The sequence below is a fragment of the Sminthopsis crassicaudata genome, chromosome 1 (genome assembly GCF_048593235.1).
Source record: "Sminthopsis crassicaudata isolate SCR6 chromosome 1, ASM4859323v1, whole genome shotgun sequence".
Classification (NCBI taxonomy): Eukaryota; Metazoa; Chordata; class Mammalia; order Dasyuromorphia; family Dasyuridae; genus Sminthopsis; species Sminthopsis crassicaudata.
In genome coordinates, this window is record NC_133617.1 from 574,825,807 (window position 1) to 574,838,707 (window position 12,901).

A 12,901-nucleotide genomic window follows, 5' to 3' on the forward strand; every position below is an offset into this window, starting at 1 on the left:
TTTACAGAAATGTATTCAAGTAAAACAACTTCTCATGGAGAAAAAAACAGAATTAGCCTCATTGTGTATATAAAGGGTTCTCTAGATAAAAGGTTTCATTTTGGAGTTACTAGTTCATGGAATTCCATTCTTAAGCATCATTAGTGAGATATAAGAGTGCAGTAGGCATAGAGCCAGTTCAAGGGTTGAAAAGATTAATTTTCCTGTGTTAAAATTTGGTTTGATATTTATTAGCTATGTAAACTTAAGTCATTTAATCATTTAACCCTGCCTCAATTTTCTCATTTGTAAAATGAGCTGAAGAAAGAAATTGCAAACTACTCCATTATCTTTGCCATGAAAACCCTAAATGGTATCAGAAAGAGTAATACGTGACTGAAACTACCAAATAACAATAACAAAGGCACGGTTATGTTATAGTGCTGTAATGGGCAGAGGGTAAGCTTTAGGACTGGGGGGTAAAGCAAGACCAGGAGAGATAGGGCAAGTTCTGGAATGTATTATAAAGGTCAAGAGGGAGAACAGAACATGATGGCCCACACAAATATATGTAGATGGGAGAAAGCAACCAAGATTAAGAATCATCTAGCAGTCTCATTCATTTGGAATGTTGCGTGAATAAAGGAGAGTATTATGAAATAAGGCTAGAGAAGCAGATTGGGACAATATCAATAGGAAGCTGTTACAGGTTTGTGAGCAGGAGACTTAGGAAGATTCTTTTGCAAGCTAGCTGAAAGATGATGAGGAAAAGTCATGTGTAGAGGCAGGGAGACCAGTATAGAAGATACATTCTAGGTGGGAAATGATGGTGTGGATGGAGAGGAGGGGATATTCTGGAGAGATAATTGTAATTGACAGCAGTTGGCAGAAAATTGGATGTAATGTTGCAGAGATTGAAGAATCAGGAATTACACTATAATTTTGAGCACTGGTGACTGGGAGGATAATTGTATATATATGATAAATAGATATAAGAAAGTTGGGAATATGATTTGATTGGGGGGAAGAGGAGGAAGATGAATTTAATTTTAAATAATATAACTTTAAGATTCTATTAATGTTTTTCTAAGCAGATGGAAATAAGGGGCTGGGCTTAAAGGAAATATCTGGACTGCAAATCTAGATTTGACAATTATCTTTATAAGGCTGAGAATTAAAATGTGGAGGGATAAAAGAATTTTAGTTTGTTGTTTGTTCAATCTTATCTGATTCTTTTTGACTCTCTTTGTGGTTTTCTTGACAAAGATACAGGAGTGCTTTGCCATTTTCTTCTCTAACTAATTTACAGATGAGGAAACTGAGGGAAATTGGGTGAAGTGATTTGTCTAGGATCATACAGCTAGTAAGCATCTGAAACCAGATTTGAATTTAGGGAGATGAGTCTCCCTAATTTCAGGATTACTACTCTAACTAAAGTGTTCCCAATAAGACAATAGAATCATAGATGTAAGAGTAGGAAGGAACCTTTGGGGTTGACTCCAACTTCCTTATTTAATGAGGTAGACAAAAGTTAATTTACTAAAGGTCATGTAGCTATCAAGATCATGAAGGATTTGAACTAAAATCTTCCTTATTCTAATCTTGGTGCTTCATCTACTATACTAACTAGCTGCCTCATGTAAAAAGTACCTTAACTTTATGTTTCAATGAGTCATCCAATATTCAGTGAGAGAGAGAGAGAGATAGAGAGAGAGAGAGATAGATAGATAGAGAGAGAGAGAGAGAGAGAGAGAGAGAGAGAGAGAGAGAGAGAGAGAGAGAGAGAGATTAAGTACACCATGTTAGATATTGTTGGGGGATATACAAAGTTTAGAAAGGATATAGTTCCTGTCCCCAAAGGGTTTATAGGGGGGATAGAATGCAAACATAATTATAGTTTACATTATTGTATGATGAGCACACTTAAAAAGTGCAAAACCAAGTGTTCTCTGAAATTAGAAGGCAAAGGTCATTGCCAGTTGTGAGAAGAATTAGGTGTCTTGGTGGCATGAAGTTTTAAAGGATGTATAGGAATTTAACAGAACTAAAGGAGGAAAACAAATAAATACACAAAGGAAAAGGCTTATAATTTGAGAAAAGGTATTTAATTTGCATATAGGCACAGTCTGTACCTGTAAGTCAATAAGTATACAAAGCAAAATCCTTCTGTCAAAATATCAAGTACATATCAGATGTCAGAGGAGACATAATACGACTGGATATTAATAGGGTGCTTTCTAAGAAAAAGACTTTTTTTCATCTAAAGAACTACACATTCAAATATGTTGCAAAAAGGGACCAAAGAGAGTGATGTAATGATAAAATGCAAATGGTGCACATAAAGGTTCAATATAATTAATTTTTCTTTGAGAGGATCAAATAGAACAAATTCCTGCTTTGAGAGTGTTTAGCTGTCATACTACATGATGACAGAAATGACAAATAACATTTATAAATGATCCATATGGTTATACTTTAAAAAAAGAAAAAAACAATCATTGATTTCCTATTCAGTTCCACTTTGCTTTGGTTGAGGTCTTTGGTGACCTTTAATAAATAAAACTGTGATTGATTTTTGAATTGAAAAATGTTTGAATTAGTGTTTTATTTCATACCAGGATATGAGGTTCAATCAATATGTTCATATGCTAATATTCACAATCATAGAATAAACTGTCACTTTAGCAATTTGTCTTCTTTATTTGACTCTAGATGGAAGGATAATTCAAGACTTTGCTAATTGTTCTTCCCAGTTATGAATATCAGCCAGGATTTTTCTCTTTAGCTATAACAGATTTCTATCCTTTTTTTTAAAAAAAAACACCTATTTTAACACTGAATAATTTAACACTGAATAATGCTAATGTCTTCCATCAAAACAACTATTATATAACTAATTAATAGCTTTCCTCTTTGAGGCTAAACAGAAGAATAATTCATGACTTTGCTAATTGTTTTTAATTGTTATAGATACTAGCCAAGACTTTTCTGGTTGATTATCACAGATCTCCATCCTGGTAACCCATTTTGATAGTGTTGCAAAAATGATTATGTTACTGAGGTTAGCTATATATGTACATACATACATGTATGAATATTACATGTATGTACATATATACAAATATATACTTTGTAATCACAGAAGTTTTGTTTGTAATATGTACATATACATAAAGCTGAAGAAATTACTCCTTAGAATTTTGAACATTTCTAAAATTTTATCCGGCCAAGATTTTGTCTTACATAATCTAGTGACAGTTTTATGTGAAAAGATTGTCATTATACATAATCAAAACTGAAGAATATTTTGTCAATTTCAAATTATTCAAAATAGAGGGGTTTAGTTTTCATTTAATAATAACTTTACATTTTACAGAAATTCACTAAGAACTGGATGTTTTGTGGAATGGTGATTGAATAAAATTGTCCTCCAGCAATTCTGAATACCCACACTGAGTTATTTCAGTGAAATATAAGGGAAGGTGACACTACTCTACTTCATGCCTTATTATGTCAAAGAACATATCTGCTTTAGCAAGAGATGTGACTCTGTAGAGAAACTGGATGTCTTATTTCATATCCTAAGGTATCTCTTAAAAGTCCCAAGATCATTTCATAAAAATTCTGGAGACTTAAGTGGAAGCATGAGAATAGAGTTTGATTTCTGTTTATGTAGTACACATTTTCCCTACATGAGCATTCATATTTGGATCAAAAATATTTTTACATTTTTCTTATGTCCTCTATTTGAAAGTAAAGTGACAGTCCCATATAATCAAAAGTCAAAAATGGTCCCACATCCTAATGGGACTCTCCAACAACAAATGAACAAGAAGGGTTAAGGGGGGGGGGTGAGGGTCAATATAATTTAGGGCCTGCAAAGTTTGACAATGCACAACAAGATGGTCCTAGTTTGATAATATAATGTAGCCATTCTAAAACTTTCTTTATATATTTCTTTCAGTTGGCTTAAAAATAGAAAAGAAAATCTTCAGGAACTTAACTGAGGACATTTTTCTTTCTCAGAGCACTTAAAATAACTCTCTTGTTTGGATGTAGGGCAAATAACAAGAGGCATATAACTAAGTGTACAAGTATAACGTTGTACCCCATTTATAACCTTATACAGCTCTTGTACATTTTACTGGAACAGGAATTTAGAAACAAAATTTTATAACTATTTCAATATAATTGTTTTCCTTTGTATTTTATACATTTAAAAACATAATTCTGCAAGGGCTTCACAAGACTGTCATAAAAATCCATGATACAAGAAAGGGTTAAGAACCCTGGGCTGTAAACCAAACATGGAGGGGGGAGTGTGGTCAGCAATGGTACCAGCCTGTACTGTGCAGATTCAGTAGAAGTTATAAAGAAAACTTTTTGAAAGTAGCTATTCAATCACTGAATTCTTTTCACCTGCTTTGGTAAGGGTGGGAAGAATAGGAATTACCACTTAAAAGACTTCTGGTACCTATTTTTCTCTAATAATATTTATTTAATGTGGTTAGAAAGATTGTCTGTAGACATAAATAAAATGTGTCCAAATTTGCAATTCAGATGGATATGTGAAAAAAGAAGAAAAATGTGATGAATGCACAGTGAGCTCTTCCTTCACTGCTGAAGGCTCTCTGACACTATGGGGCAGAACTGACAGCTTACAGCCTATTCTCCTATTGCCTTATTTAGCCAGTAACTAGATGATACCTCATTTTACATTTCCTCAGTTCTTATCTCCTCCTCTCTCTCTCTCTCTCTCTCTCTCTCTCTCTCTCTCTCTCTCTCTCTCTAGTAGCAAGAGTAGGCTTCTAATTAAAAAAAGGACAATTTACTGGTTTTTTTTCTTTTTCCACTGCAGACTTTGTGGTACTGTATACAGTTGACAGTTGTTAATTTCAAGTTTTGCATTATGCACAATTGATAAATGAAATATACAGTTGCATATTATTGTGATCCAAAGAACCCATGCTTCTTATCATGCATCAGGATGCATTAGCCTCTTATTTCATACTATAAAGGACAAGCAATTTTTTTTTTCTTAAAAGAAAAATAACATCTCTAAATGACCCTTCTCAGGTATAATGCTATCGTGCGAGTTAATTCAGAACTACTGAAGATGCTTCTGGAAAGGTCCTCAAAGATTTTAAATTAAGTTGCTAGTATTTATTTCATGTTTTGTTATGCAGTTATTTACAGAGATGGCCCCCTTGAGGTACAGAAAACATGTTGATATTCACTGCCACAAAAGGTGCACCTTCAATGTTAGCCCTTCCACGGGTCTTAAGAGACTATGAGTGGAATTTATTGGACAGCTGTTAGCTCTAGCAACATAATTAAAGTGCAAATAAAGAGGAAAAAGTCAAGCCTGAAAGATCAATTCTTCATTGTCAGCATTAATAAGCATCATGACTTTTAGAGATACCTCAGATGCAAAGGGCTAGTGTAACAATATCTTTGCCTCTTTCTTTTCTTTTCCTTTGGAATTAAATTCAACAGAAATCTTCCTAAGAAAAGAAGGGAGGCAAACAATAACAAAGCCTTATTTCTTCACTAGCTGATAGTTTTGGGAAAAGTTTAAGTATAACTTCTATCAGTTTTCCTTAGGACACCAGGGATGCCAGGTGGGGCCTGTTTTCCCTGGAAGACTAGAAATGTTGCAGGGGATTTCACCTGCTACCATGTGGTAACATGGGACTTTTAAAATATTATTCAAAAACACTTTTTCTGGTCATAGATGCTCATAACCCAGGATTCAATTGCCTTTAAAAACAAAAAGGGTCATTACCAGAGCAAATCCCACATTACTAGGGTAGAAATACAGAAAACAAGCAGAGTGAATATTGAGCAGAGACAATGTTTTTTAAAGCAAATACTTGCTTTTAAAAGTTTTAACACACCATTCCTGCTGTCTTCATTGTAGGAACTTATTGCCTTTCAGGCTAGAATAGCAGCTCCCCCAATGGGGTTATGAGAGGGAAAATGGAAAGGAAGAGATCTCAGTGTAACAGCAGTCAAGAGCAGGTGTCCAATCTGACAATAGAATCAGCCAGCATGCAGAGCACCTGATCCTGGAGAAGTCAAGCAGATGACTGAGACTAGGGACAGTCCCTTGCTTTTTAGTAATCTGGAACCTGCCACTCTAACAGAGAGTGGATCCCAAGAAATGCACTGGGCTTCGGACTTGTACTAGAAGCAATTCTGTGGGTCTAAGGACAATATCTATAAAGTCAAGTTTATTTCATCTTTTGTCCCCTGTGCTCCTCACCCCCACCTTTGTCTTCCTGTACAGCTGCCCAAAGACTGAAAAGATGAATTCAGAACATTAGATTACTTAAATATAAATATTGATCCATACATTTGAAACAGTGCACATGCTATAAAACGGAAACAGTTTAGGGGCTGGGCAGCTCCCATCTAAGGTGACTACATTTTTCTGTGAAGTTCTTACTGATTTGAAAGTGAATGTAATGAAAGCATATATATCCTAAGGTTGGGTTGGTAGATGTTCCCTGTTAAATAACATGCTAGAGAAACATCTCTTTCTCTTTTTCTGCTTACATGTTCTTAATGGAACATGGCAGTCAGATTTGCCTCCTTGATTATTCCCATGAAATTAGCACCTGCCACTCAGTGTAACGAAGGCCTTCTTTCTCTATTCAGGCCCTCTTTTAAAAGGCAAATACTGTTCTAGCTTTGAAAGTAAGAACTTTGCCAACCTCCTGCCCAAGTCTGAAGCATTGGCTTGCACCCTAAACAGCTCTGTTCTCCCGGCTTGAGACAATTTCTGGGAGCCTCAGTTTTTGTCAGAGGAGAATGGAGCTTGAAATCTCATCCCTTCCCCACCCATTGTGCAGGCATGGCAGGCACAGTTTGGTCTCTTCACATGGATGATCTCTGTAGATTCAGGGGCAAAGCTGGCTCTTCAAGCAGGGAGTCGAGGTTCAATCTTTAGTGACAGCTCATATAGTGTATCCTCATCTATGATGAGAGTTTTGTCCAGCAAGTACTGAGTGACCTGTAGTGAGGAAGGGAAATCCAGAATGCATTTACTCAACTACTTGGAGAAACCAAATTTTATTCTAAAGTCTAGAACTTTGTCAGAATTTAGTTACTTTCTGAACTTGACCTTACCAGCCTCGTAGCCTTTGGCAATTATGCTCCTTTTCCTCTCTCTATTTTCTTATTCTTTTTTATATTCAATCTTCAATAAAATGTAAACCCCTTGTGATTTTGTTTGTTTATATTTGATTCTTTCCTAGTAAAAATCCTTTAATTGGCACTTTATTCCTTTTGGTCAAAATCTGAAAGCTAACTAGCTATCAACTAAGGTCTCTCCTGCATTAGGACCAAGGTTTTTCCCTTTTTCTATTTCTTCATTCAGAAATCAATCTCTGTATGTTATTCAAGCAATCTTGGAAGTATATGGTTGATAATGAGAGGGAAAACTCAGAAAAGGTAAAGAAATATTAATTTAAGTGAATTGATGGATCCTAGCCCATTGTGTTTTATTCAATCAGATTTGGGTAAAAGTGGATTCCCCCTCTTGTCTAGATCAGTGATTCTCAAAGTACATCCAGAGACTCCTGGGGGTCTCTGAAGCCCCTTCAGAGAGTCTACAAATTCAAAATTACTTTTTATTTCTAATACAGTAAATATCTATAAATGTAACTCACATAAAAACATTTTGGACATATCATCAATAATTTTTATTGTATAAAGGGATGCTAAGTACAAAAATTTGAGAACTACCACTCTACATGACCTTAGACAGTATAATATGGGTAAAGATAAGTCTTTTTGATCAAAACTGAGTGATCAGAATCTGAACCCCAGATTTCAATCAGGGTTGATTTCCATCCTAATGGCATATAAACACTGTGTGGATTCCATGAGAGATTTTTGGCATTTGAGAGTACTTCTGATCCTTTTATAAATTATATACTAGTATGATTAATCAAATGACTAATTATCCAAAAACTATGTCTCTACAATTTTTAAAATGTCACACAGCCAAGGTGTGAAATGAAATATTTCCAAAGTAGTTTCATTTCTATGTAATATAAAAGATAATAAAAAGATAAATATTTTGCTAGGATGGATGGATTTTGAGGCAAATATATAAAATGCATGCATAGGCTAAATATGATGACATTTCAGCTTCAGGTGTTTGAGAAAGAATACTATATTTATATAAGTACAAGGTGACATCAAATATACAGAAGCCTGTGGTATTTGCCATGAGGAATGCAACTTTTTGTCACCTCACAGAATATCTCCTGGGATCTGTCACCATCTTATGGAGGAAGGCCCCATGAAGCACACAGGCCAGTCAACATCTTCTGGAGCTGGGGTCTAGCTTTAAGCACAGTTTCTCCAATGAGCATAACACACATGGCAGTACCATATTACCTTTGGCTGATGATCTATCCTGTAGGAAGTCTGCTGGAATTGGCGTATCTCCCTGATAATGTGTGAGATCTAGCAAAGAAATAAAAGGAAAAAAAAAAAACAAAAAAAACCTTTATATTTTACTCTCTACAAATTCTGCAGGGGAAACTTCCTTTGTTTGTGGCTGCTTTTCTAAAGAAACAGTTTTGCATCTACCAAGATGATGGTCTTATAGTCCTTTTGCTATCTATGCCTCTTGTTTTCTTCTTTACTGATCTATATACTTTGTATGGCATCTGTCTCAGGGCAGTAGCTAGTACAGAAATACAGCCCAAGTTCTAGATGGGAAAGGAAGCCTGGAAAACAGCAGACTCTGAGTCTGAATATATAGATATATATCTTTATATATTCCTTGTTTTAATTTCTATCTTTCCCCCTTTTTCATTTAAAAAGCATCGTATCTCTATATTTCTAACTTGGAATTCGAAGAGATCTAAGAGAATACTGGATAACAGAAAAGGCAAAAGAAAGATGGGAGCTTAAACAAAGAGTCTTTGAAGTCTGCCTAAGTCAATAAAAGAAATAAGCCCATATATATATATATTTATTTATACATATATATGTGTGTGTTTATACATACACATGAATATTATGTGTATTACACACAGATATATATATACACATATACACACATAAATATACATGTACATATATGTGTGCACAGAAGGAAGCTAGAAGGCTATACTTTCTCTTTCTGTCTTCCAGATGAACAATTGCTGTCAATAATTAGACTAAACTCCATTGCCATCTACATATGAAGGCACATATGTACAGAGGACAGCTAATATTGGGTGACAGCAATGGTGCACAGAGTTCTGGGCATGGAGTCCATAAGACTCATCTTTCTGAATTGAAATCTGGCTTCAGATACCTATTAGTTGTGGGGGGTCTAGGCCAGTCATTCACCCTTATTGCCTCAGTTTTCCTATCCTAATGAGCTGGAGAGGGAAATTGTAAATCATTCCAGCATCTTTGCTAAAAAAAAACCCTCAAATGGGATCATAAAGAGTTGGACATCTCTGAAATGAATAAAAAACAAACCACTAGTTTGAGTGTCACTGTCTAATTTTTAAAAACTCCTTCAGCTAATGAAACTAGCCTGAAGATGCTCAGCTTTCTATCATCCCAGAAACCAAATACAAATGATATTTTCACTATTTTCAACTTTTATTTAGTACATTATGAACTCTACTCAGAAATTCTGTGTTAGTAAAAGTGTTTTTTTTAATGTACTAAGAAGTTACATATTAAATTTGTTTTTTTAAGTCAGTCACTTACCATTCTCATTTTTGAAAAATTGACAAGGCCTTCCTCAGTAAAATTTGGTGTTCCTTCTTCAATAAATGCCAGATCAGTTAGATACATTCCAAGATAAGGGACTGCAGGGGGGTTACAATTGCTGGGGGCAGAAGGAGATATGTCACTATTAGTTATCTAGCACATTAATTTTATTCTATAGTCAACAAAAATGAATATTTTTTCATGATAATAAACATTTATATATCATTTTAAAGCTTGTAGAACACTCCATATACACTCCCATTTGATTTTCATAACTATGTAATTTAAATACTATAGGAGTTAGAGCAGATTGCTTGCTGCTTGGGGAGGGGGTTAAGGGACAGAGGGAGAAACATTTGGAATACAAGGTTTTGCAAAGGTGAATGTTGAAAATTATCTTTGCATGTATTTGAAAAAATAAAAAGTAACTGGAAAAATACTACAGGTATCATGCCTATTTTATAGATAAGAAATCTAAAATGTAGAGAGACTTAAAGTGATTTCTCCATAGTTGCACATCTGATAAATATCAGAGGCAGAATTCAAACTACGTATTCCTGACTTGAGCTTATCTTTCTACTGAGCCACCTTCATTTAAGGAAACTCTCTGAAAGTTGTGTAAGACTAGATCTGGCCCAGTCCTTATAGGGATTCAGAAAGAAAGCATCACAGGCCACATGTTTGTTTGCTTGGTTCCCCCCTCTTTCAGTGATTATTTAAATGCTCTTTAGGTGATGCAGAGACCTAGTGTCCCATCTTTGGTCATAATTTACTTTCTTTATGCTGTTTAGGGGACAAGCTTACTTAATCTAACTAGCATTTTCTTTTATTAATAATTATTTTATTAATTTTTTTAAATGATGAGTTTTCATTGTTGGAGAGATGTTGCAGGTGAGTTAATTTCCTCTACCAATGCAGGTTACCACCTTCTCTGCAATTTATAATCTTAGAAATTTATAGTCCTAACTGACTTGACCAAGGTCCCACAAAAAGTAGGTGTCAGATGCAGAACTCAGACCCAAGATTTCTTAGCTAGGGATCAGCTCTCTATTTATTATACCATGCTGTCTCTCATTTTTTACTTCTGATATTGTTCCAGAATCATCAAATAGCCTGTGTTTGGTTACTAACTCTGAGACCTTGGCCAAATCTTAATTTTCCCAAGCCTCAGGTTTCTCATTTATTAATGTTTGGCCATCTTACCTTTACTCAATAAACTCCAATAGTTCAAAATTACCTTTCCAGTCTTCTAATCCTATAGGCTACAATTCACCAAATTTTTTTCTTGGGATTCTTCACAAGATTTCTTGCTCTGGCTGCCCCCTTATAACTAGAATGCAATACTCTACCCAACCCCAACCACTTCCTCTTTCAAAGTCTACTTCCTCCAAAACTCAACTAATGGGAGTCTTTTAGCATTAAGTAAAGACTTAATTAGGGGAAGGAGAACAACAGCAGCTGGAAGCTGTTTCCCTTCCCCTAATTAGCTTGTATTTATTTGTCATATTTTACATATGTCATAATTACATATATAAATGTTGTCTCTTTCAATAGAATATAAGCTTCTTGAGGCAAAGAATGCTAAATTTTGGTCTCTGAATCTCCAAGGACATGACACAATACCTGGCATATACATTACTTATTAAAATACTTGCCATTGATTATATATGTAGGAAATATAAAAAGAAACCTGGCGTTGATTCGATGAAACTTTAAATCTGTGGACTAAAAATCAAATTCCACTGAGATAGATTGTTTTCGTTGAAAACCACATAAAGTTATTTTTAACAATAATTTTGAAAGCAAAATTAAAACCAACTCTCATTCTTAATATGTGATGTGTTTCTGCACTCTGTGGATAATTTTAATGATTAAGAAAACATACTTTTTGAGTGTTTCTCTGAGATTTTTAAATCTTCCTTCTGAAGATACAATCTTCTGAAGTTTGTCCATAAGAGCTTTTGTCTAGAAAGAAAAACATTAACACCCCATAAATCCTTCTGCAGCAGTTATTTTCAGAGCATCAGTTGCCAAATCACAGAAAGTTCAGAAAATTCTTCTGTTTCAAAAAGAAGCAGGCATTGGGTAGGGGAACCATGAACAACAAAAACATAAGCCACAGTGTAGTATTATTCACTCCACATGGGGACAAGAGAATACCAAGGGACAGTTACCTTAAAGAAAGAGGGGAAGGGGTAGGAAATTGGAATTTTAACAAGGAAATTTGGTATATGAGTTGACGTGCTTTCAGGAGTTCTGGAGAGAACATGGGACTCAGAGCTATGAAGTACCTGAAAAGTCATAGGTTTTATGGATTTAGAGATTAAATGGACCAATGGGGCACAAAGATGGCACAGTGGATAGTGTGCCAGGCCTGGAATCAGGAGGGCCTGAGTTCAAAACTGGCCTTAGATATTTACTAGGCATATAATGCTGGGCAAATCACTTAACCTTATTTGCCTCAGTTTCCTCATATGTAAAATGAGCTGGAGAAGGAAATGGCAAACCATTCCAGTACCTCTACCAAGAAAACCTCAAATGGGATCACAAAGAGTTGGATGTGACTAAATTAGATATAATAATAACAAAAAAAGATGATAATGAATGCAGGCCTACCTTTATAGAAAACTGAGGCCCAAAGATAGATCAAATAACTTGCCATGAGTTATTAAGCATCTGAGTCAGAATTTGAAATCAAATCTTTCAAATACACAGTTCAGCAGACTTTTCAAAATGTACCATTTGGAGCACAGCTACTCCTGAAAGGGGCCACAGCAGCAAATCCAACTATTTTGCTATTATGCTAGCCTAGGAAATACGTAATTCTTTTCTCCCCTGTAAGCTCCTGAAGAGCAAGACCTATACACATATCATCCATTTTTGTATCCCAAGTGCCCAGCACATAATAGCTGTTTCCTATTTGTTGAATACAGACCAAATTATTTCATAACTGTGATTATTTAAATTGTAGTTTATCTGTTTTGTCATGTCTGACTTTTTGTGATCCCATTTAGGGTTTTCTTGGCAAACATCATAGAATGGTTTTCCATTTCCTTCTCTAGCTCATTTTTACAGATGAGGAAACTGATATTAACAGGATTAAGTGATTTGCTCAGGGTCACACAGCTAGTGTCTGAAGCCATATTTGAACTCACAAACATGAGTCGTCCTAACCCAAGATGTGCTGCTGCAT

General features: G+C 35.1%; 1 protein-coding gene across 5 annotated transcripts in view; it reads right to left on the bottom strand.

Moving 5' to 3' along the window:
• Positions 1–2,089: 2,089 nt before the first annotated feature.
• The window catches only part of RASGRF2 (Ras protein specific guanine nucleotide releasing factor 2), a 321,033-nt gene continuing 310,221 nt past the window's right edge, over positions 2,090–12,901 (bottom strand). For 4 of the 5 annotated variants that reach the window (XM_074282188.1, XM_074282187.1, XM_074282186.1 and 1 more), the window contains exons 24-27: positions 11,594–11,673; positions 9,706–9,826; positions 8,389–8,457; positions 2,091–6,994 (exon numbers count right to left, since the gene is read on the bottom strand). In XM_074282188.1, coding sequence (XP_074138289.1) covers positions 6,902–6,994; positions 8,389–8,457; positions 9,706–9,826; positions 11,594–11,673 — 363 coding nt within the window. In that variant the 3' untranslated portion in view covers positions 2,091–6,901. Of the gene's footprint in view, positions 6,995–8,388; positions 8,458–9,705; positions 9,827–11,593; positions 11,674–12,901 lie in introns of all 5 variants that reach the window. The other variant, XM_074282189.1, reaches the window with a different exon arrangement.